This window comes from Lissotriton helveticus, chromosome 2_1, assembly GCF_964261635.1.
Source record: "Lissotriton helveticus chromosome 2_1, aLisHel1.1, whole genome shotgun sequence".
Taxonomy (NCBI): domain Eukaryota; kingdom Metazoa; phylum Chordata; class Amphibia; order Caudata; family Salamandridae; genus Lissotriton; species Lissotriton helveticus.
The window spans coordinates 1133852887-1133875736 of record NC_136059.1 but is presented as its reverse complement, the minus strand read 5'-3'; the positions used below and the strand labels follow the sequence as shown (position 1 = coordinate 1133875736).

The window sequence follows — 22850 nt, the reverse complement described above, 5'->3', positions numbered from 1 at the left end:
TGATTGATTAGAAAAAAAATTACGATCTAAATCAATTGTGCTTGTCTGACGAATAAAGCTCATGCATTCAATGTCCTAAAATAACAAACATAAGCGGAATAAAGAGAAAGCATAGAATGAAAACAAGAAGCATAATGTTGCTACATTCATCATCTACTTATTAAAGTAAAGCTGCTCAGATCTTGGGAGGCACTATACACTTTAGTTAGTAATGTACATTATTGATGGCTCCACCATACATACTTCTCTGTGAAGCAAATTTATAAGCATCACGTGTGCTTCAACAAGCAATATGTAACAGCCAAAATATCAGCATTTATGCCAAAGTAATTTACATCTTGAATGTCCACTAGATTTCAACAATCAAGTTTAGTGCACCATTACAAAGCGCCTTTATAACCATTATCATAGTAATCAGGTTGCTGATCCAAATCATTGATTGAAGGGGGATGTTCCTCTGGTTCTTTAATGACAAAAGAGCTTCTCTATCTGGTCAGGACTTGTATTTTACCTGATGCCCACATGTAAATGTCCCATTGCTAGAGGAAATTCTGCTGCTCACATGGAGAACTTCAGGACATCACTATGAAGCTCGGAATAATGCCAGGTCTTTGCCTTTGCGCTGTTGTATTTTTTTCGTATTTTGTTTGGAAAAAGTCTTGTGGTATGAACATACTCATACCTGAGATACATATTCATTTTTATCCTTCCAAGAGTACAAATTGCCTATGGGGTTGGACTATACCACATTCCCTAGCCATGGCTACAAAGTGGAATTTGCCTTTTCTTGATTTGTTCATACTTGTGCAAAGTGTGCAGTGCCATTTAGGATTTGTATAGGAATTGTAAAGGATTAGTTTGAAGGTGCCATTCAAGGATGTCTGATCTGCGTATGCATATATTTCCCAATATGGCATCTGCCAGACCTTTTTCCCACTGATCGCAGAGTTCACAGTGATTTATTACTTTTTCCCCCAGTAATACACTCGATAATCTCTATGGTACACTCTCTAAGCTCTTGGGGATGTATTAAGGATATATGTTTCTAAAGGTTCTATCACTGTAGATCCCCAGGTTTCCTGTGCCACCCAAATCAGTTTTCCATACTGTAGAGACTGGCTTGGTGGTATAACCACGTATTTTGTTATTCCTGCAAAGGATTTTAGCTTTTTTGTGGAAATCCTTTAATCTTGAATTATTACTTCCACAGCAGGATAAGCATCTCCCTAGCTACTTTAATGAAAAAGAACCATTTGACAACACAGTGACTCATAAATGTATAAGGGATCTTTATACTCTGTTTCTTATATGCACAGGCCTATGTTTGTCTTACCAACATGACCAACTCTGGAAAGTATTACATGTTTCAGAACATTCATTAGTAACGGAATGGTTATATCACTGAAAGTAACTTCTCTAGCTAGGATTCGTTCTACATTTGAATCAAACCCTCAGTCCACGGTGCCGTAAATTACAGTTGAAAAGAAACAATTGATGGACGGAATGCTGGACAATGCAAACATTCACCCACAGTCACAAGGATGTGGGTTAAATACATCTTTCTTTTGCTCACCAAACCACCCCAGTTTGGACCCAGCCATATGCAAATCAGTCTTGACCCTGTTACTTGTGGGACCAGTCCAACCCGGACGGCTAAGCCAGGTCCTCCCTTGACCAGAAACAAGCTTCCTGGGATCGGGTTCAGGGCATCAACATTCATCAGCAAGGCTAGCTTGAATTGTTGTTCATTCGGATATCCACTGCCCTTGTAACTTTCTCAACGAAATTAGGAAAGAAATCTCCGGACGAGCTCCCACACATATATAAAGCAACATGCATTACATCTGTTATGTATGGAGCAGGGGTGTGGAGCCTAGCTAACACCAAGCTGTTGCAACAAGTCGAAAATTCATTTATAAGATTTATTCTATCAGTTCCACCTAGCACTCCCTCTTACGTTTGCCACGAGGAGTTGGATCTCTCCTTAATTTCTGATCTTATGAAAATAGGACCAATACTGTTGTGGCACAGTATCTGGACGAAGGAACAGACGCCGCTAAATAGGGAAATTCTGCAGGACTGTCTTAAATTAGATGGAGCTTTGAAGATTCCTTGGGTCAGATTTGTCCGTGACTTTATGACAGATTTAGGTCACCCAGAATACTTCACCGACCCCGCGACCCTGCAGACAATCCCTAGAAAAGTCCTTAAAAGGGAGGGTTTATACTTGTTGGAAACGGTCAGATTGTCAGAAGAACTTCTAAAGCCTAGTGTTAGCCATCACCAATTACTATTATCTACGTTAAGAATGGAGCCATATTTGTCATTTGTCTCAGGGACTTATGATAGAATGCTATTGACTAGGTTTAGGCTCAATACCGTGCATAGACTAGTGACTCTGCCTAAAATTAATGACTGGTCTTGACAGTTACCATTATGCCCTTGTGACAACCTATCCACTATTCATTTAGTCCTTTTTTGTAAATTTTACTTAGAGTGAAGGAAAGTGTGCCTACTTTCACTTTTAAAATCTATGGGGCTGAGGCAATGTCATCCTGCTCTGATAAAACTCCAGCTCCTGAAGAATGAACATGTCGCTTGGAGGTTAGCCATGTTTTTAAAGAGAGTGCTCCGGCTAACAAAAATGTTTTAGTAATGAAGAATTTTAAACATTAAGGAATTAAGTCGTTATATTGGTAGGATATTTTAAGGAATGACTTGTGCATGTATATTTAAAAATGATCAAATTGTACTGTTTACTGTGATTGCTTTTGTTTTTAACTTTTGGATTTTACTGCTGATTGGATTATTTTTAATGCTTTTATGATTGTTAAAAATAAGATTCGAATACAGCTTTCCTTGACCTAGTGCCCCACTGTATTTTCCAACTCTCCCACACCACTTGTCCAAATGTATCTCTTGAATGGACTGTAGATTGACCGATCTAATGAGATTAGAGCCTAAGGCTACCCATTATAACCTTCCAAAAGGTGTTACCATTCCTGGGGGTGAAACACATTTTCTGCTTCAAAGGAGTCTGCCTACATTGATGTTTTCCCCCAGATTCAAACCCTTTTGTGATGACATCACCACTTCCTATTGGCTATAATGTATCCGAGTATTTTTAAATTTATACTTAGCTTAGATTTTTATTCTATGTCAGTTTGGGTTTAGTTTAGGGATCGTAACAATCCCTGCCTGTCTGAGCAACTGGGTGATCATTCCCACAGTCTTAGAGTTCAAGTCCATTTTAAGGACCTCAGAAGCCAATTGCTCCTCATATGCCACACAGCTTTCTGAAGGAAGGACACCTGACCCAGAAATATTCCCTCTCATTAGTGATTATATTGCTGTCACCACGTCTCTGTTCAGGTCCCCTTGCAATAAATTTGAGCCCTTTAGTAAATAAACTAGTGAGCTAATCCTGTGTGTTTGCCATGGTGGTGATAGGATATTACATTTTTGTGATGACTGACTAAGCCGATTCCTTCTTGCTATGTTAAACTAGCAGTCTTTCGCTTTTTGCAATCTCCACATATTGCCTATGAAACATTCATTGCAGAAAAACCTTTCAAGATCCTCCAGTGCCTTCTGATATCTTCTGAAGCCTCAAGATGCCATGGGCTTTAAAAAATGTATCCTGATGTCTTATATCCCTCACCTTCTGAAAATATCCAATAAGTCTGCTGCTATGCAGCTGCAGGAGTATGTGTGGTGCAATAATATCTTAAGTGAGAAAAAGTCAATGTTTTGCCTTCACAGTGCCTAAGATCACCATGGTCAATGACACTTCTACCACCTGGAAGACTGCGGATTCAGGCGCGCTTGTGCTACTCATTGTGCTTGAGCGCCCTGCTGTTACCAGTACCCGTCAAACGTTTGGCGGGGAATGCAGGGGTGCTGATTACCTTTTGTAAAGTGGCTAATCGCGGTCACGCCTTAGAGGAAAATGATAGTGTTAGTTGATCAGGAGAGCCTTGAAACCCTCATTGTACAACACAGATGCATCACACAGCTTCCGTCGACCCGCCTTCTTTTTCATGTTTAGGTCTAGACACTCTTTCAGCTCTTACTCAGACTCGAGGCTGGTTTCAAAACTAAGGAGATGACTTTCAAACTGTCTGTTACCAGTCACATGATCCTGGATTTGACTGTATTTGGCCCTTATGTTTCTTCTGATATTTAGAATTGGATGCACAAAAACTTGCTGGGGCTTTAAGCAGCCAAAACTGAGATTGTGAAAAATGACTATTCAGAACTACTAAAGAGGAGCCGTATTTTCCCTCTGTGTTAATGTGTAATTTGCACTCTATGGAATACTGCATCAGTATTCTATGGAATGCTGCATGACCAGTGAGTTGTTTTGAAGTCGACAGTTGTATGTTGATGAATGGTGTACAGAGGCTGGGAGACGGTGATGTTGCCAGCTCCGTTCTTTGATTAAAGCAAGTAAAAAAGTCTTCCAAAGGTCGCCTGATTATTTTTATGAAAGATCGCCACACATAAGCCAACCATGATTATCTTTGAGTTTTCTAGAAGTATTACTTTCTTGCTTGCCCACTTCAATTTTCTCCTCACTCCCAGTATTTCCTCGTGCAAATCTAGTAGAGTATACTCGTTAAACGAGGTATCGACAGGAAGTGCAACAAACAAAAGTATGTTGTTGGGCCCATTGGTGGGAATCATGGGATTGAGCATTGGATTGTGAAGGTTTCATCTCCGCTTGTTCCTTGATTGATACAAAAAAGATAATATTATTGTCAATGTATTCCTTCCATGTTTGTCAAGTGTCACTATTTAAACAAAAATAGATGGGTTATGTGCTTGAGATTGAAAAAATACAGGACTTTAAAAAAATGTTTATGAAATGCATAGGTGTTCTTGTAATGCTGTCGAATAAACCTTTGAAATAAACTGTTAAATTGATGTGCTTCATTGTTGGAGCTTTGTGCAATAATGCCTGGTTTCATGTATGCTCTTTGCCCTTTTCACAGCTTCAAGAGCCAAGCTCAGCATGGTTAACACAATGTCCAAGATTCGAGGCCAGGAGAAAGGTCCAGGTTACCCGCAGGCAGAGGCCTTACTATCAGAAGCAATGCTAAAGTTTGGCCGAGAACTTGGAGACGAATCCTCCTTTGGTAAATTCACATTACATCATATTCTTTTCATTTCTGTGTTACTTGTATTCCGGAGCAATAGGCACATACCCTACCCAAGGACAATCATATAATCAAGGGGTACCCAATTTACATAAAAGCCCTTTCATCTCAATCAGCAGAGTAACACCCCCCCTGCTCTCTCTCTCTCTCTCTCCCTCTCCCTCCCCCTCTTCCCCTCTCCCTCTCCCTCCCCCTCTTCCTCTCTCCCTCTCCCTCCCCCTCCCCCTCCCCCTCTTCCTCTCTCCCTCTCCCTCTTCCTCTCTCCCTCTCCTCAGACACCATCGCTATAGTTTGGGTTACCTGCAAGATGGCTGCCGACTAAACTCTTGAAAGAAAGCATGGTAGCGTTTTTACTCAATTAACCTCTTGCTTCATAAACATGTAATTCTAAGCAGCGGTTCTTTACCTTTTGACTTCGCCTGAATCAATATTGGAAGCCAGGGAACCCTGCCTAAGCATTTTCTATGATTTGAACTTCAATACACAAAAATGCATATAAACAAGTACACAGGAAATAAGCACACAGGTGAACATAAATCACTAAACAGGGCTACCAATTATGAAATATTCAATTCACAAAGAAAAGCACATACAAAAAAATCTGAATTTTACATTTATTAGGATGGTTAAATCTTTACAAATGTGGTTTTATTTCTAAAAGACGAAGTGGATTTCTAGATAGGCAGTCTATTTTGCTCCTAATACATGCTGTTTTTTGTTTGTTTTTCAATTGATGCCACAATTCGTCCATGCTAGTTTCTGCATGTTGTACTTAAGCTGCTCCCAAAAATCAAGCTAAAGATGCAACTTAATTTTTAACCTACAGGTAAAACTACACCCTAAAATTTTCAATGTTGCTTTTTTATTAATATACACTGTATTATACTGCTAATATGAGAGATCTTTCTAAACACCCACAAACCCCTTAAGTAGACACCGCAGACCCTAGGTTAAGAACACCACCCATTTTACCGTTGGGGCCCTCAAGGATCAAAAATGTTTCCACCCTTTTTAAGCTTTAGAGGGAGCCAGTCACGGAAATCATAAGCGTGGTAGGGTATGCTCAGATGTGAGTCCCTTGCTCACTGCACCATCAGGATTCAAGCAAGCCGGGCAGACGACGGCTGAAATGCCAGAAACCGGTCCCCGGAAGCTTGTTTCCTTTCCAGTAAAGAATTGGCTTGGTAGTTTGGTCTGCCCTGTTCCCATGATGCACTGGGCCAGGGACAGACTAATTTGCATGTAGCCAGGTTCTGAACTGGGATGGTGCAGTGAGCTAAAAAACGGTGATGGATCAAGCACTGATCTGTTGACTGGGTAGGAGTGTTCTGCTTAATTCAGATACTCTGTCCATCACCACCCCCTTGTCTGAATCGTTTTGGCCACCATAAGCGTGGTAGGGTATGCTCAGATGTGAGTCCCTTGCTCACTGCACCATCAGGATTCAAGCAAGCCGGGCCGACGATGGCTGAAATGCCAGAAACCGGTCCCAGGAAGCTTGTTTCCTTTCCAGTAAAGAATTGGCTTGGTAGTTTGGTCTGCCCTGTTCCCATGATGCACTGGGCCAGGGACAGACTAATTTGCATGTAGCCAGGTTCTGAACTGGGATGGTGCCGTGAGCTAAAAAACGGTGATGGATCAAGCCCTGATCTGTTGACTGGGTAGGAGTGTTCTGCTTAATTCAGATACTCTGTCCATCACCACCCCCTTTTCTGAATCGTTTTGGCCACCATAAGCGTGGTAGGGTATGCTCAGATGTGAGTCCCTTGCTCACTGCACCATCAGGATTCAAGCAAGCCGGGCCGACGACGGCTGAAATGCCAGAAACCGGTCCCCGGAAGCTTGTTTCCTTTCCAGTAAAGAATTGGCTTGGTAGTTTGGTCTGCCCTGTTCCCATGATGCACTGGGCCAGCGACAGACTAATTTGCATGTAGCCAGGTTCTGAACTGGGATGGTGCAGTGAGCTAAAAAACGGTGATGGATCAAGCCCTGATCTGTTGACTGGGTAGGAGTGTTCTGCTTAATTCAGATAATCTATCCATCACCACCCCCTTTTCTGAATTGCTTTTTTATTAATATACACTGTATTATACTGCTAATATGAGAGATCTTTCTAAACACCCACAAACCCCTTAAGTAGGCACCGCAGACCCTAGGTTAAGAACACCACCCATTTTACCGTTGGGGCCCTCAAGGATCAAAAATGTTTCCACCCTTTTTAAGCTTTAGAGGGAGCCAGTCACGGAAATCATCAAAGATCAATGCATTTTTCACCAACTTTGAGCCAATGGCATACAGCTTATCGTTTGATCACTGGCAAGAAGGCAATACAAAAGATTAGACCTCTTTCTGTTAGACATTTGAGCCTAGATTTTCAGTAAATGTTTCCTCTCAATTCTGGTGTTGACCAGGCAGTGCAGGGCAATTATAGACATCAGTATGGTGGTACTGCTGCTGCTAGGGTGATGTCCTGCTACATCTGGCATTCTGGCTGGTGGAACATGTGTTGTGTGACCTGCCACAATGTAGGCTCATTGCTCAGTCTGGGGAATATCTTGAATACACCTGCACTGCTATATAAGCAGGGAGGTGCTTGGACGAATCACAATAATAAGAATAAACACTTGGGATTACATTCTCCTCGGGTTGCACATTTGCAAGGGTATTGAGGAAGTTCATGGCTTCCCCTTGGTCTGCTGTATATATATGTTCCTGTTAATCAGATGGGCAGGATTGGCTTGGTAAAATGAAGCAATGCACTTCACTCTGTAAGTCATAAATAGAAACAATAATGTTGAGAATCCGCTTTCAGGCTGGGCATCACATGAAAGTCTAAAAACCTGTTAAATGCAGGTCAGGGAGGCTTAACTGGGACCCAGTTAATAGAAATGCAAGGTTTGCAAAGCAGTGCTTTCCAAAAGTACTTCCACTTAAAGGCTCAAATTCATCTGTAAACTGAAAATAAGGCATACACACTTAATCAATCAGTCTGGTTATACAAGAAAGGGAGCACTACATTTCCAAAGATTGCAGCTGCCCCAGAGGAGAAAAATCCTTCAATTTCTTGAGATACCAGGTTTGGAGCAACCTTCTCCTATCCTTGCCACTCAACCAATTTGTCTTCATGAAAAATCTTAGGGGGCGATTTAGAGTTTGGAAGATAGGGAACTTAATCACAACGGTGACGGAATGCCATAAGTACTAATTGCAGGGTCCACCCACATGATTTAGAGGTGGCTGGACAAAAAGTATGTCAATGATGCGGCCTACTCTGGCTCCATCTTACAACATACTCCTCCAATGGACCTAACAGTACGAACCATCAGAGGTTAGCCATCTTACTGTCCACCCAATTTGAAGTTGGCAATAGGAGGGCTTTTTTTTGTTTTTTGTCAATGCTTGGCGAAACCTGAAGGTGAGAGGCAGTACAAAAAATGACCCCATCACAATGAGAAACTCCTTTGGTGTAGGGGGTTATTCATTTTTCATTTTTCATAAACAAACTACTGCTTTGGGAGTTTGTTTTTAAAAATTGATAACACCTGGTAAAGGTTTGATGGGAAGCCATCCTGTTTGATAGAGCCATCTTTCAAACTTTTACCCCATTGACTGGAACTTCCATGATTGCAGTTCCTGACAATCTTAAGCGATGTCCACTGAGCTAGCTCTAGGTTTGGTAGGCTGAGTCCCTCTGTAAGGCTGGGGCAGTTTCCGCCACCTGCCAAACCCTAAAACAGCCCCTGTACTATGCCACATTAGAACACTGGAATGTGGAACACTCCATTGAATACAATGGAGTGCTCTGGGCTTCTACGGGCCAGTAGAAGCCAGCAGAGCAACATTCCAATGTTGTTTTCGTTCACAGCTGCTGCTGAGTACAAAGGCCTCTCGGTGCCTGTGGAATTTAAACCAACTCGGGCTCTGAGAGGCCTTTGTTTTTAGTAATTAGAACATTCTGCCCTCTAGGGGCAGAATGTTCCAATAGCCTTAGAGCTCTCCTAGCGAGCTCTACCGGCCATTAAAGGTCCGCTCCCTTGTTAAAGGCCCACACCTTCGACTTGGGCCTTTACGCTGGAGTGGGACTTTAATGGCTGGTAGAGCCCGCCAGGGCGGGCTATAAGGCTATAAAAGACTATACATTGAGGAATTCAAATTGAAGTGTGTGCTACAGAGCCTTTCCTAACTTTCATCTTATATGTACAAAATGGTATTCTTCAATCAATACTGATGACGGACAAGTGAGACGGAATTCTGCAAAAAGTTAGGTCCAGGACCTACAAAAAGCTCTGAATTGTTGTCCCTATTTATATGTAACCAATGTAAGATGTCAAATGTAGATTTGGTACGTGCAATAAGGTGGAAAATTGTCTTGAAAGTGATACATTAGGCAGCAAATTAAGGTTGATAGCACATTCTTTACCTCCAATCATTCTGAGTGAACAAACTTATTTTAGAGCAGAAGTAACATACATCATTCTGTTATACGTTTTACTGTCCTTGAGTTACCAAAATCATATATTGCATGTATCCATAACTGTGCACAGATTGGGAATATGTACTTTGAGGGCAGTATAGAAGCTAAGATAATGGCTGACAGAGGTGAATACATCTGAGCCACCAACAGACAAATTCAACTGAATGAGATGGTGGAAGGCATAGTGTGGCGGATGGAAGACTTGGGCTAGAACAATCTATTGAACTAATCAGAGAATCGTCAGAGTGACTGGGAGTTTCAGATATAACCTGTGTACTTTCTTGATGCCCAACCAAGATGCACTCCTGGCCACTTTTGTTCTCCTTCTGTACCTGCTGATACTGAGCAGAACAGATACAGTTGCTTGTTGTGACACCTTACAGAACCACTGCTCCTTCTCAACAAGAAACCTGAGAGGCTTGAATTCTCATGCCTCCACTGCTGTCAGCCCTCCACTCCCCCTTCATCTCACAAAGCCTCTTGACGTGTAGTCCGACTTCGCCTAACTAATGCTTCCATTCTTGTATTCTATTTATGAGTGCAAGACTAGGATGTGGGGGTGGAGTTAACCTGGCTCATTCTTGAGTTGAGTAATAAATTACATCAGTAAAAAAATCAATGCACAGGCCTACCTACATTATCCTTTTTTCCAGCTTTTCATTGTTGTATTAGCAACTCTGCTAAATGGTGGGATTTAAGGGAAGATGTCAAATGATTAATAACAAGCCCATCTTGTATCCCAAAAAACTGGGGGAAAGGCAGAGGGTATCATGAAAAAATACAACTTAAAAGTGGACATTTACGACTTAAACCTTGCTTTTCTCCTTGTTAGGCAACACAACTTCTATGTGGCTTTTTGTGGTTGTCTTTCACACTCTTTCTCTGGTTAACAACTCCTTCCTGCTAGAAGACTAATTGGCTAATAACAATGGTCTTCTGACAGGTGCTAAAATCCTTAATGCTGTCTAGGAGGAATCCGGAAAAAAATGACCTGACTAGTTTTGTAAGGTTCTGACAGGCCTTTCTAAAAACAGCACTACACATGGTATACCGTTAATCACTGGTGAATGTCACTTGTATTATCATTATTCCAGTAGTCCCCACTTGCAGTCTTTGATAGCCATGGTTATATTTAAGGCAGCCCATTTTCACCTAAAAGAGTGTAGATTGCGGCAGTATTTGGAAACCGAATGTCACTATAAATAGATACTCAAAATTGAAAAGAAAGGGAACTCTGTTCATTCTTTTCAGTCTCAAATCCAAAATGCTCGAAATTCATTCCTGTTAATATTTGCCTTGCTTTTGATCATATTATCTTGGAAGGAATAGAAAATCTGCCTTTTCAAGCAGAACATAGCTTCTCCACCTTAGACCTTCACTTTAAAGATCAGTGATACCGAAATCTAACAATGTCATTACTGTTTCCTTCAATAGTGAATGGCTATCAATTTCCAAACCCTAACATGTACCAAAGTGATTACAAGTTACTCCACTAATAGAATTCTGAACAGACAAGATAACCCACTTCTCCCCCCACTATGATCAATGCCATGTTCGAATCACATCACACCTGATATGTATCACCATGATACTCTCTTCCTTGTTGAAAAAAAGGTTCCTTGATGCTGCTATGTCTGCTCAAATACTAGATCTAAATAAAACTCTCAGCTTATTTGACCTAAGCCACTAGTTATATCACAAATCTTCCATATTTTGTACGACAAGCTCTGTTTTGGAAGTGCAGTGGACAGGGAGGGAAAGGGGGGTGTTTATGCTACTGAAAATCGACTGCTTTGTTGTTCATATTACATGGGATTGTTGGGGGGGGGGTGGGAAGAATTTATTAAACAAGGGTGTAAAAACTGTAAAAGCAGATACCCTAAGTGATGCTTAGAGGCTTTCAATCGCAATGATGACATTTGCCGCCCGGCCCTCGGGATGTGGGCTAAATGGCTGTGTGTGACCCTTTTGATTGTATTTAGTACCGTACTGATAACCAGCTGAACTATTGATCGAATGCCGCACCTCTTATTTGCGTTTCTGCAATAAAAAAAATAAAAAATAAAAAATCTTCCATATTTTGGGAAAGCCTCTAAATAATATGTAAAACCCCACCCAAATGCCCCATCACATTCACAACTGTGTTTAGTTCCGGCACTCACATCTTGTGCTGTTACAAAACCTTTGCGCTGGTGCAAATGCATCGCAAACCATATAGAGAATTTGTTTGCTCAGAGGCCTAGCAATAATCCTCCCTGCCTTCATACACTAGACTCCATATGCAGGTAACTCAAGGATACATCCCATGCCTCCTTTAAAAATATTGTGTCCTTTTATTTTCTTCATAGTAAGTCTTTATTAAAAGCATGAGGTTACATCCCACACCGGTCACCCTAGGCATCCTACAGGGGTCTTTGCTATTACCCACTCTCCTCAACATATGCATAGATCCTCTAACTGAAATTCTGCCCCCACATGTTATAAACTCCACAAGGTCAATGTGACTAATGCTTGACAAGAACCTGAATATGAAGGATCACATCAGTACAGTTATCAAAGGTGCGAATTTATAAATGACCATCGTTAGGAAAATAAAACAACTTCAAGTCAGCTGTTCAAGCTCTAATGATTTCCAAGCTGGATTATGGAAGTGCAACCCTCTGTGGCTTACCTAGATCTAAGCTGGCCCCACTAAAAGCTTCTCTTAACTCTGCCACAAGTCTCATCACTTGATAAAAAAGAAACTACCACATCTTTACTATCCTGAAATCTCTAAACTGGCGCCCATATGAGGCTAGGATGCAATTGAAAATTGCGTGCATGACCCATTAAACACTATACTTCAACAACTCGAGATATCTTGCACAAAAACTTACGCTTTAGGGTGGCTGCAGATTCTCTAGAAGCACTATCACTTTATTGTTGAAATCACAGAAATTTCACTAAAAGGAAATTTACAACCGACCCTTCTCGGGTATTTCTCCGTGTATTTGGAGCTCCTTGCGCCCTGCAACCAGAATGAACCCTTCAACTACATCATTAAAAAAAGAAGTTACAATGTTATTGTTGAACAAATCTGTACTCTTCAATCCATAGGACCCTACTCCTGGAACACTGTTTTATCATCCATGCTCTCACTTGATGGTTACTATCTTGTATGTATATCTGTAACCTCAGACCTTGTGATTGCAAATCCTGCACCCTAGGTGCTGCTACTTCTTATATTGTTTCCAAATTGGTGTTGTTTACTTTATTGTATTGTTCTACATATCCCATTGTAAAGCGCTCAGATACCTTCATAGGTCACGTTTGACCTATACAAAACTTTTATAAATTAAAAAAAATTAAGTTTCAAGTTTTAACCACATCTGTGGTGAATTTCAAAGGCAGTCGCCCAATGCAATCGTCGACTTCCTTGTACGCATAATTACCTCCTTCCACCTGTGAGCAATTAATTCAATCATACTTTACAACTGCAGTTACTTTAAAAGTCTATCTAATGTACAGCCAGCAATACAAATAACTAATCTAATTGCAGCTGTAAGCGTCAATATTTTAAATCTGCACACTTAATTACAGTATTTCCATGAAATCTCAATTAAAGTAAGAAATAAGCGATAATAAGCAATTATAGAATTCCAAAGTGCATCAATTGTGATAATTAAACACTGAAAACAGAATGCTGAATGTTTGAAACAGGAACAGTAAGATTCTGATATCTTACAACTCAGTAGGTGAAGGAGAAACATGCAGTTCCTCTTCGTGTTTCACATGTACATCACCTTTTGGCATCAAATGAACATTTATCCTTGCTTCTTGTTGTCAGAATAATAGCTGAGTATTACTTCTATGGCAACTGCTATATATTTGGCAGTCAAATATCTTCATACCATCAAGATTACTGTTGTGAAGCACAGGAAAAAATTACAGTGATAGGATATTCATGATCAACTGTTTTTATAACCTGCATGTGTTGTCTTACCCTATTAATGTTGATGCTAGACATGCTTTCTTGTTCTGGCTTGTTATGTAGTCGTGTGTAACAGTATCATAAATACATTTGATTCTGTAAAGGTTAAAGTTGGCTCCAAGGCTTGTAAAATGTGGCAAGTCTTTTTTTCCAAAGTAAACATGACTATTTCTTAAATTGAGCAACTCTTTACTTCCCATATTGAATGTGGTAATACACAATATCTTTTTCATGATGCCTCATCTTATCTGCTACCTTATTCTAAAGCTACATCTAATGGTTTTCTCAGCTATCCTACCTGTGCAAACCTCTTCTTCCACGCTTTGGATCCATCACAAAATCTACATCCTTTTAGCACTTTATTCTTGCCAATAATAATGCTCCGCAAGGGATGTTTTCAGTTTGTTTGTTTGGATGGAAACTCTGTGCATGCTGTTTTGAATTGATCAAGAGAAAAACATTTGCACTACTTTGGTGCTTGTGTACTATGGAATGGAGAAAGGATGTATGACCTGGTCAACATTAGAAATATATTTTCCACGAAGCCAAAAAGGATGCTACTCTGCAAATGGTATTTAATGTACTTACTACACGAGAAGGGTGTACTCCTTGGCTTATCCTAGTTCTCACATGTCAGCAACATCTGGCATCTGGCATAGTTGATTGGGGTTGATGAACAATACTGTACATAGCGTACACAAGCTTAGTCCTTGAGATTGTTACCAAACTGATTCTCATTCTTTTTTGCAAACAAAAATCAGTCTATTCGCGTGGAATGGTGTTAGTGTGCCCCTTCCCGTGAGTGTCAAATGGATCAAAAAATTTTCCATTCTTAAAACTTACGTTCACTGAGGCAAAAGTGAAGTCTGGGTAAATTGTACTTCCCTGTGAATCACTTTGCTGAATACATAAAGCTATATTTAAATCACCCCTTTGCAAAATATTCACTGCCTAAAAACCTGATTAATCACCAGTGAAATCTGGGCAGTTTGGATGACATGGTCCCACTTAAATATTCAACAACCAAAAACAGAATTCATCCAGACAAGAGCAAAGCGCTGCAATCCTTTCAGACAATCTTGGTTCTAATGTCTCCAAAACATTGGGAGGAGAACCAAGTCTCCGCTGTGTTCTTGAAAAACCCAAGGAGTTTAATCTGCATCCCAAAAATGTTTTCCAGATTTTAAGCCACTCAAAGGTTGTTGCTTTTATTTACCCTGGTCCCACCCCAAGCCACCTTGTATTCTGCAGCATGCTAATCCCAATCACTCATGCTGGGCACTTTGAAAGCAGAGGGCCAGATTTAGAGTTTGGCTTACAAGATACTCCATTGTAAATGCGACTGAGTATCCTGTCCGCCAAACTGACAGTCTGCCTGCTCTTTATTGGGTTGAGGGGACCACCTCCTTTCTGTTGACTGAGCTCCTGTTTCCACCATTGATGGAAAGCGTCCTTCTATGATCCACCAGAGTAATGGCTGTTAGAGGAAGGACATTAGTCTGCTGGCCTATTTAGGGTGGATGGGGTGATATCCTTTTTTCTGTCTTTTACCGCCATGTAATGCCTGTAAGTGAGGCACAAAAAAAACACAATCCCCACTCCTGAGGGAAAAAAGCTCACTGGGTACGGGGGTCATTAGTTTTCTTTTTCAATGACAAACTGCGACTTTGGAGTCTGTTTTGGAAAACCAAAAACTTTGTGGACAGCAATCAAAACGGACAGTGGCCATCTACCAAGCTTTTTCAACCTTAACTGGAACTGCAATGGCCTATAAAGTTATAGAGAGCACCGTTGAACCAGCGGTGATTTCTAAATTTGGCAGACAGTAGTCTGTCAGTACAGTGGATGAAATGTCCACCCCTGCCCTGCCAGACAGAGTACGGTCTGTCAAACTTTAAATCAAGCGATAATGTCTATTCTGATGTCTCTACATTTGGTGCCTCGGCATTCTTTATGTTTGATCAGCTTTATTTGGAATAAAATTACATACAATGAAAAAGAAATATAATATGTGAAGAGGGAATGCTTATGTATGTTAACAAGGTAGAAAGGACTAAAGCTGTTTACACTTTTAAGATTTCATTGGGAAACACGGATGAAAAGAGAGGGGGAAATGAAGTGGAAAAGGGGGCAAATATAAACCAACAATTGAAGATCGAATAGCATTATGAAGCAATCCATACAGACATTTTGAATATTTAAAATACATGGTTGATAAGATACAATAAATGAAAGAAAGCATAGAAAGATGCACTTTATAGAGGTTTAAAGTTTTCAGAGCTTGTATAATAAACAGGTTGTTTAGCAGCAAAATCTAAGAAATTTGTTATTGGAGACCAATATAAATATCTAATAACATGTGGTCTGCACTAGGAGGTAAAGACTACATCTATGATAATAACAAACATTATACCACTAAGCTCTGAAAGAAATATAATTTGAACACTTCCAGTTAATTGTGATTTGTTGAACGGTCCAGGCAAATACGTGGTCAAACAATCCCTTTTTATGTTAACTTGATGTGACAGCATCTGATAAACTTCTTTAAAAAAAGCAAAGAAGTCGACATAGGGAAATGAAAATTAAAAATTAATATGAGTTGTGACCAAACTTTCCTCCAATAAGAGGCAGCGAAAGGGCATAAAAAGAGGATGCATCAGATCGTCGTTCGAGTGTCAACATGACCATCAAGCTTTACTATTCGTACCAGAAAGGTTGGCTGTAGATGCAGGTGTATGACATAATCTATGGTATAAAAAGAAGAAAGATTGAATGCTAGAGGCTGCGTGTATTTCAATGTGGTGCACCCTTGGTCTTTTATATTTTGAAAAAATGAAACAAAGTCTTTCAGAATAACTCAGTCAAAAGGCTCTGCAAATCCCTCCAAGATTATATATGGAACAAAAATATCTGGGAATCTTTCTAAGTATGAAGCAATGACTCCCCAGGATATTGCCATGAAAGGACTGTAGAAAGCTTGTGAGGCAGAGGAGAGGTATGTTAAAATGCTGTTTGTGGGGTTAAAAATTAAGAAATATCATAGGACCAAGTGAAGTGCTGAGGAGAACGTGTTCATCTTGGTGAAATTCCAAATGGCAGCTGCAGTACTCCAGACGATGCGACAGCTTCCTGCCATACTGCCATAAGAAGCTTTGAAATGTTGAGAATGCAGGTCAGGACTTGTTCCGCTGCTTAAAAAACGCAGTTGTACTAACTCAACATGCCAGATACTGCATTAATTTAATCAGTGGTTCCAGGTGGTGAGGAGCTCCGGATTAGGCATTCATCTTGAATGGCATCTTAGCCATGCCCCTGCTTTGGTTATTCTCCAAAATGCCTGCCACTAAGACATAGCTGTTTACCTCAGTCCCCCTAAAATGGTTCCACTCATCTGGAGGAATGAAGTGAACAAATCAAATCTCTCCCTTGAAATAACTCCCTACTTCAAAACTTAGACTTTGACACAGCCTTCAGAAAAATTGTCCTTGAGCCAGGCTCTCTCATTATTGAGCTACTCTTAGTAGTGAGCTCTGTTCCACCTTACACCATGTACCTTTCCAAAAGATGCTGAAAATGCACAGTTCCCAAATCATCCACACCGCTAAGGAACCAGCCTAAAGCTCCCCTCAGTGACGTACACTGGACCCAAATCTCTCTTATAGTGAACTCACCAACACCTCCTGAATAGCTTCCCTTGTCACTGAAGATCATCCTACATCTATAAATCCCAGAATAACATAAGCCACAATCTAATTCAAATTTATTGCTAGAATATTGTAGTATGGTTTCCTGGAGCTTATTAAGTCAAGCTTTGTCCCCTATCATGGCATTAATGCTACACTAGTTTGGATTTTCCAATTTGCTACAGTTGGAAAGACACAGTGGATATGGTCATTGGGGCTACTTTTCTTTAGAATCTTACATCACATCCCTAGGCACCTTACAAAAAGTAACAGTATTTTATCATCACTGAAATAGTTTGCCATACTACATACAGTCACTAGAGTGGCATAATGTCTTCCTCCATCCCGGAAACAGTGTAATATTTGTAAAAACCACTAGAAGACCACACTAGGAAACAATAGATTCTCCATATATACGCTGATGCAGGTTTGTAGATTCATTTTCCGAAATCCACAACAGGGGACCTCAAAATCTATGGTGGAAGCATTTCCAAAGAGATATGGATGAAGTCAGGAAACTAAAACTGAATAAATTCTAAATATTTCCCTGTTTCTATAATCAGTAGATTTGTGAAACGCATTCAGCCAGGTGGTCCTCACCTTCACGTTAGAAAATAAGAGGCAATGCAATACATTTAGCTTATTGAATGATTGTGTTGTTTTACTCCCCCTTCTTACATTTGCACAGTGACAATTGCACAGGGTCTGGACTTCCCTCAGGTGGCTATTTACAAGGCTTTTTCCACTTATGCTTGTCGAAAAAGGACTGCATGTAGTGAGGTATTGAACCAACAGAAGAAAGGACTGGGCTATGCTTTTATGACATATGCTGTTGAATAAAGCTTATTGGATTGGATTGGATTGAACTGGGCTAAGAGTTATGAAATGGCTTATGAGACAGAGTGTTCTCTGTGTAGCAAAGCACATTCAGCCTGGAGATCTTACACCGAATTCAATTGTTAATTAGGAAAAACAAAATGTTGCTCAGCTTGGTTTCATATCCTGAAACTAACACACCATCACTACAATTAAAAGCACATCTATGTCCACTGTGTAAAGTGAAAATTTAAATTATCTGTTCAAAAAAGAGAATACATTTGGCTTGTTGTTATTAACAAATCTGTTACACTTCATTACTCCTCTGTTACAAATTTCTCGAAAGTATAAAAACACATCACCACTTATATATACACAGGACGATATAATGAGCCAAATACAAAGTACTTTCTCCTGAACACAATTACAGATTCAATCAAACTATAATCAGCCAACCACTGAACCATTCTTAATAAGACAACGTGTAAACTGGGAAAAATTAAATACAATGTGTGCGGAAATTTATAAAAGCAAAATTCAAGAAGCAGGGAGAAAGATAGGAAACGGTCTTTCTACTGTACATTTTCTCACTGAACATGAAAACTAAAGAAAGGCTTCTTGTAAATGCACTATTTCAATGAAAACATTAAATCATATCAAGTTGTTTATAAGGGCCCAGTTTTGAAATACTAACTGAAAGATTTTTCCAACTGCAGTGGGATGATCATATGTTGTACCCTAGAAGTATGTTTATCTTTGAAAAACATATCTTTGAATTATACATTTGTATTCATCTTCTTGTATTTTGTATATAACTATTTTGTTTTCAAGGGGCCACATAAAAGTAGGGAAGGTATTTGTTTGTTCTCCATAGGCTAGATCAATACACCTAAATTTGTCTGGTTTGAGGTTAACAGTTGTTTGCTAATGAAAACCCTTCGATAGCATTGGAACCTTTGGGTGCCACTGATAACGAGAAGTTGCATAGAACAGTAAGCACTGTCAAAGGCCCTCTTCACTGAGTGTTCCAGACAGCACAAACTGTAGCTGTCTGCGAACAGCAGCTGTTGTTGTCTTAGAAAGTAATGAATTTTATATTTCTGCTAATAATATTCTACTATTGAATCTTGTGTGCTAGGTAGCTGCTTTATCCAGTTCGTATGGAAGCTTATGTTTTTTCTTTTCCTATTGTACATTTACATAGGTATGCCACAGCATAATTTCAGGGAGTTGGTACTGGTCTGTGTATTTTACTAAGTGTGTCCTTCAAGTCAAATGTTAGTGCATACTCAAATATTATACCTATTCAGGTTGTTTGTTCTCAAAACGCAAGTTGTATGTGACAAAGGAAATTATTGTTAAAATTAAGCCTCTGGACACCTACAGGGGCTGCTTAAACACCAAATTTCATATTCTACTATTTGGTTGTCTACAATCGGAATCACTGAGATTCAGATAACAATTAATTCTTCAGTTCAAATGCCTAGCAATCACACCAAGAAAAAGTGGTCAGCAACAATGACAAGTCTTCCCAGATATTTCCAGACATTTGAAAAACCTCAGGAAATATCCTTCTATTTATTTGGACACCTTACCCATGGATGCTGACTCACCAAAATCTCAGTGGTAGAGGAAGTGACATATCTTGCCCATTGATCTCATTTACATCACAACAAGTGATATCATATGAACTTTCACCGGATATCATTCTAGAAAGTGATGTCTCATGACACCTTACTTTGACCACATCAAAAGAAGGGAAATCACAGCAGTTACAAACCATACAATAAGTGCAAGGCTGATAAAAAGAAACAACACATAACAGATATATTTCTCTTTTAATGCATATGGACATTCCATTCTGTACTATATAGGCACACTAGCATACTTGGAACTCTCTCCAAGACAACCTCATGAGACCCTGGATGTTATGGAGCAAGTGTGACCAGGGTGCCAAGGGTGCCTCAGCAGGAATAGTTGGTGATGGCTTGGTCACTTACTATATGGGGCCCACTATCTCCCACAAAATATTCAATCATCCTGCCCACTCCTGGCCACCAAAATCCTCACATACTCTGTCCTTCTTTAAATGAATACTCACTTGACCTTCATGGCCAATTCCAAGACATTTCTACTCATATCAGTAGGAACCACCAATTGCTCTTACCTGCATATCAAACCTTCATTGCAGATTAGTTTGAGTGCAACATGTTAATAAAGCACAGATTCTTTAGACCGTTTTTTTTAATTGGATCATCTACTCGCTACCCACAACATGACTTGTTGAGAATTGCGTCATCCTCCAAACTGTTTCTCAAAATATTCACATCAAGCGCTCCTTGCAACATTCCATCAATCTGATTAGTCGTGCACAACTATTTGCTGTTGTCGTACCTGCAATTATACCAGCCACACGAAGGCATTCTGTATAAAAAAGACTACCACAAAATTCCTCCTAGCCAGAACATACTCAATCCTGTAGTTGTACTCTTGCAATGGAAATTGATGTTTTGCAATTCTGGGAGTTGCTTTACCATCCCCTTCAGTGCTAAAGATTTGGATCAGTGACTTATGGTCTGCTCCTCTAATGAATGGTGCACCCCAAATGTAAGTCGGGAAATATTGTATTTCCCACCTTAGTGCTAACACTTCTTTCGCAATTGCTTCAGCACCTGAAAGTGCCCTGGATGCAAATGCAACTATTACCCTACCATCCATTTTTCTGTGCATGAGTACGTTTCCCAGTCCAAAATTGCTAGCATTTGTCACAATAATGTTCATGCCCATACCATCAAAGGGTTTTAACAGTTCAGTAGATACAATGTCTTTACATACTCTGTTAAACACGTCCTGACTTCAGTTACCCCTGGTACATGATACCTGTCTTAATGGTGCTGTTTTCCCTACAAACTTCGGAACAAACTTTCATTAAAATTCAGTCAAATATATAAAGGACCTTACTTGGTCTTTGTTGCATTGGGTGAGATTCCTCAAAAGCCCTGATTAATTTCATCTTTAGTTCCACACAATTGTCTTACTACGTGATGACCCAAATAGTCTACACTCTCCTCTTCAAACCTACACTCCTCAAATCAAAGAGTGAAACCTCTACTTAAAGATATGTAGCACCTTCATCAATCTTTCATCATGCTCATGAATATTACTGCAACATATTAGAATCTTGTCTTGAAAATATAATATTCTTTGGAAATTCTTAAACATCTCCCTAATTAATCTCTGAAACACAGAGGAAGCTGTTGCCAAACCAAATGGCATAGACTTGAAGCGTAACGCTACCTCAGGTGCAGGAGTTGAGATGGCTTGACTCATCACTCAACTGCACCTTGTGATATGCACCTGACATATCCAATAGTGTCAAGAAAGTGGCACCTTCCAAAGTACCCAAAATATCAGATTTGTTTGGCAGTAGTTTACAATCAATCAGGTACTGTGACTTAGATCACGCAGATTCACACTTTACTGTAAACAGTTCTTACCCTTGAGAGTAAAAACAAACGGAGCTAGCCACTTCGACTCCTCAGTCGGCTCAATATTGTCCATTTCACTCAGCTTGTTCAACTCCTTGCATAAATCTTCCCTTAAAGACAATGGTACCTTCTGTACTTTGTGCACGGTCAGCGTGGCCTCTTTTTTTTCAAAATGATCTTATGCTGGAAGCCAGTCAAATTTCCCAACTATTTGGAAAACACTTCTGGATACCCATGCTCGCACTGGTTCATACGCGTCACATTCATACAAGGAAGTTTGTTTCTGGAGATCACACATTCAGGGTGATGCAGGTGTAATATATCTAGATCACTTTGATCAATCCATACCAAAAGTTGGAGCCCTCTTTTGCGATATATATGACACCCAGCCCTATTTTTCACTCAAACACTAACTCACCATCAACCTCGCCCTCAATTTCAATACTTTTCCCACAATATGAAAACATTTTGATTCCGGAAGTTGTTCAATTTTGTGGCCGAAATTTCTTTAAAGCCTCCGGACCAATTAAGATAAATGGTGATCCTGAATCAGCCATCAACTGAATTTCAATTCCATTCACACACACATTGCAATAAGGGAGCTTGCTTTTGAATGATCTTACCTGAGGCTCCGTCTATCACCCTTCACTCACTTCACACAACTCCGAATCCCCAATTCATGTAACAGTCTGCATGAAATCACCCAAGTTCTCAATCACACCTCATTCTTCCACTTGCATTACTATTGTCTTATCTTATGCTGTGACACAACCTAGTGAAGTGTCCTTTGCAATTGCACTTTAAACAAATTTGAGAGATTGCAGGACAGCTCTTTCCCTTACCATGGCTCACACATCTGAAACATGCACTAGAGCAAGTGTCTCGAACAAGTCGATTATGAGCTACCAGTAGCACACAGACACCTTCACAGTAGTTTGCAGCCTTAAGTTCATTTTTAAATATGCATAGAGTCATATTTTCCTTTTAAAGTTATGGGAAGGCTATGTTTATTTTACATTATGATCATCAGGCTGTTGATGGAAGGTCCAGATAATGAGCTGTGCTCAGTCAGATGTATGACCGAGGCTGGGGCACAGAGGTGAAGAACTGAAGCACTAAGGTATTTATCTCTTAAATAAAAGCCCTTGTCAACTCAATATTGGAGCACAAGAACTCAGTGATGTTTCTGAATGCTTTGAAATGGGAGAAAAATAAAATAAAAAGGGGCTGGTAGCTGGTGCTACCTTTGATGACCAGGAT

At 40.0% G+C, this 22850-nt stretch overlaps 1 protein-coding gene across 1 annotated transcript in view; it reads left to right on the top strand.

Moving 5' to 3' along the window:
* Window positions 1-22850, top strand: part of SH3GL2 (SH3 domain containing GRB2 like 2, endophilin A1) — an 803888-nt gene that overhangs the window by 639354 nt on the left and 141684 nt on the right. Inside the window, exon 4 of the mRNA XM_078675974.1 lies at window positions 4995-5138. Coding sequence (XP_078532100.1) covers window positions 4995-5138 — 144 coding nt within the window. The remainder of the gene's footprint in view (window positions 1-4994; window positions 5139-22850) is intronic.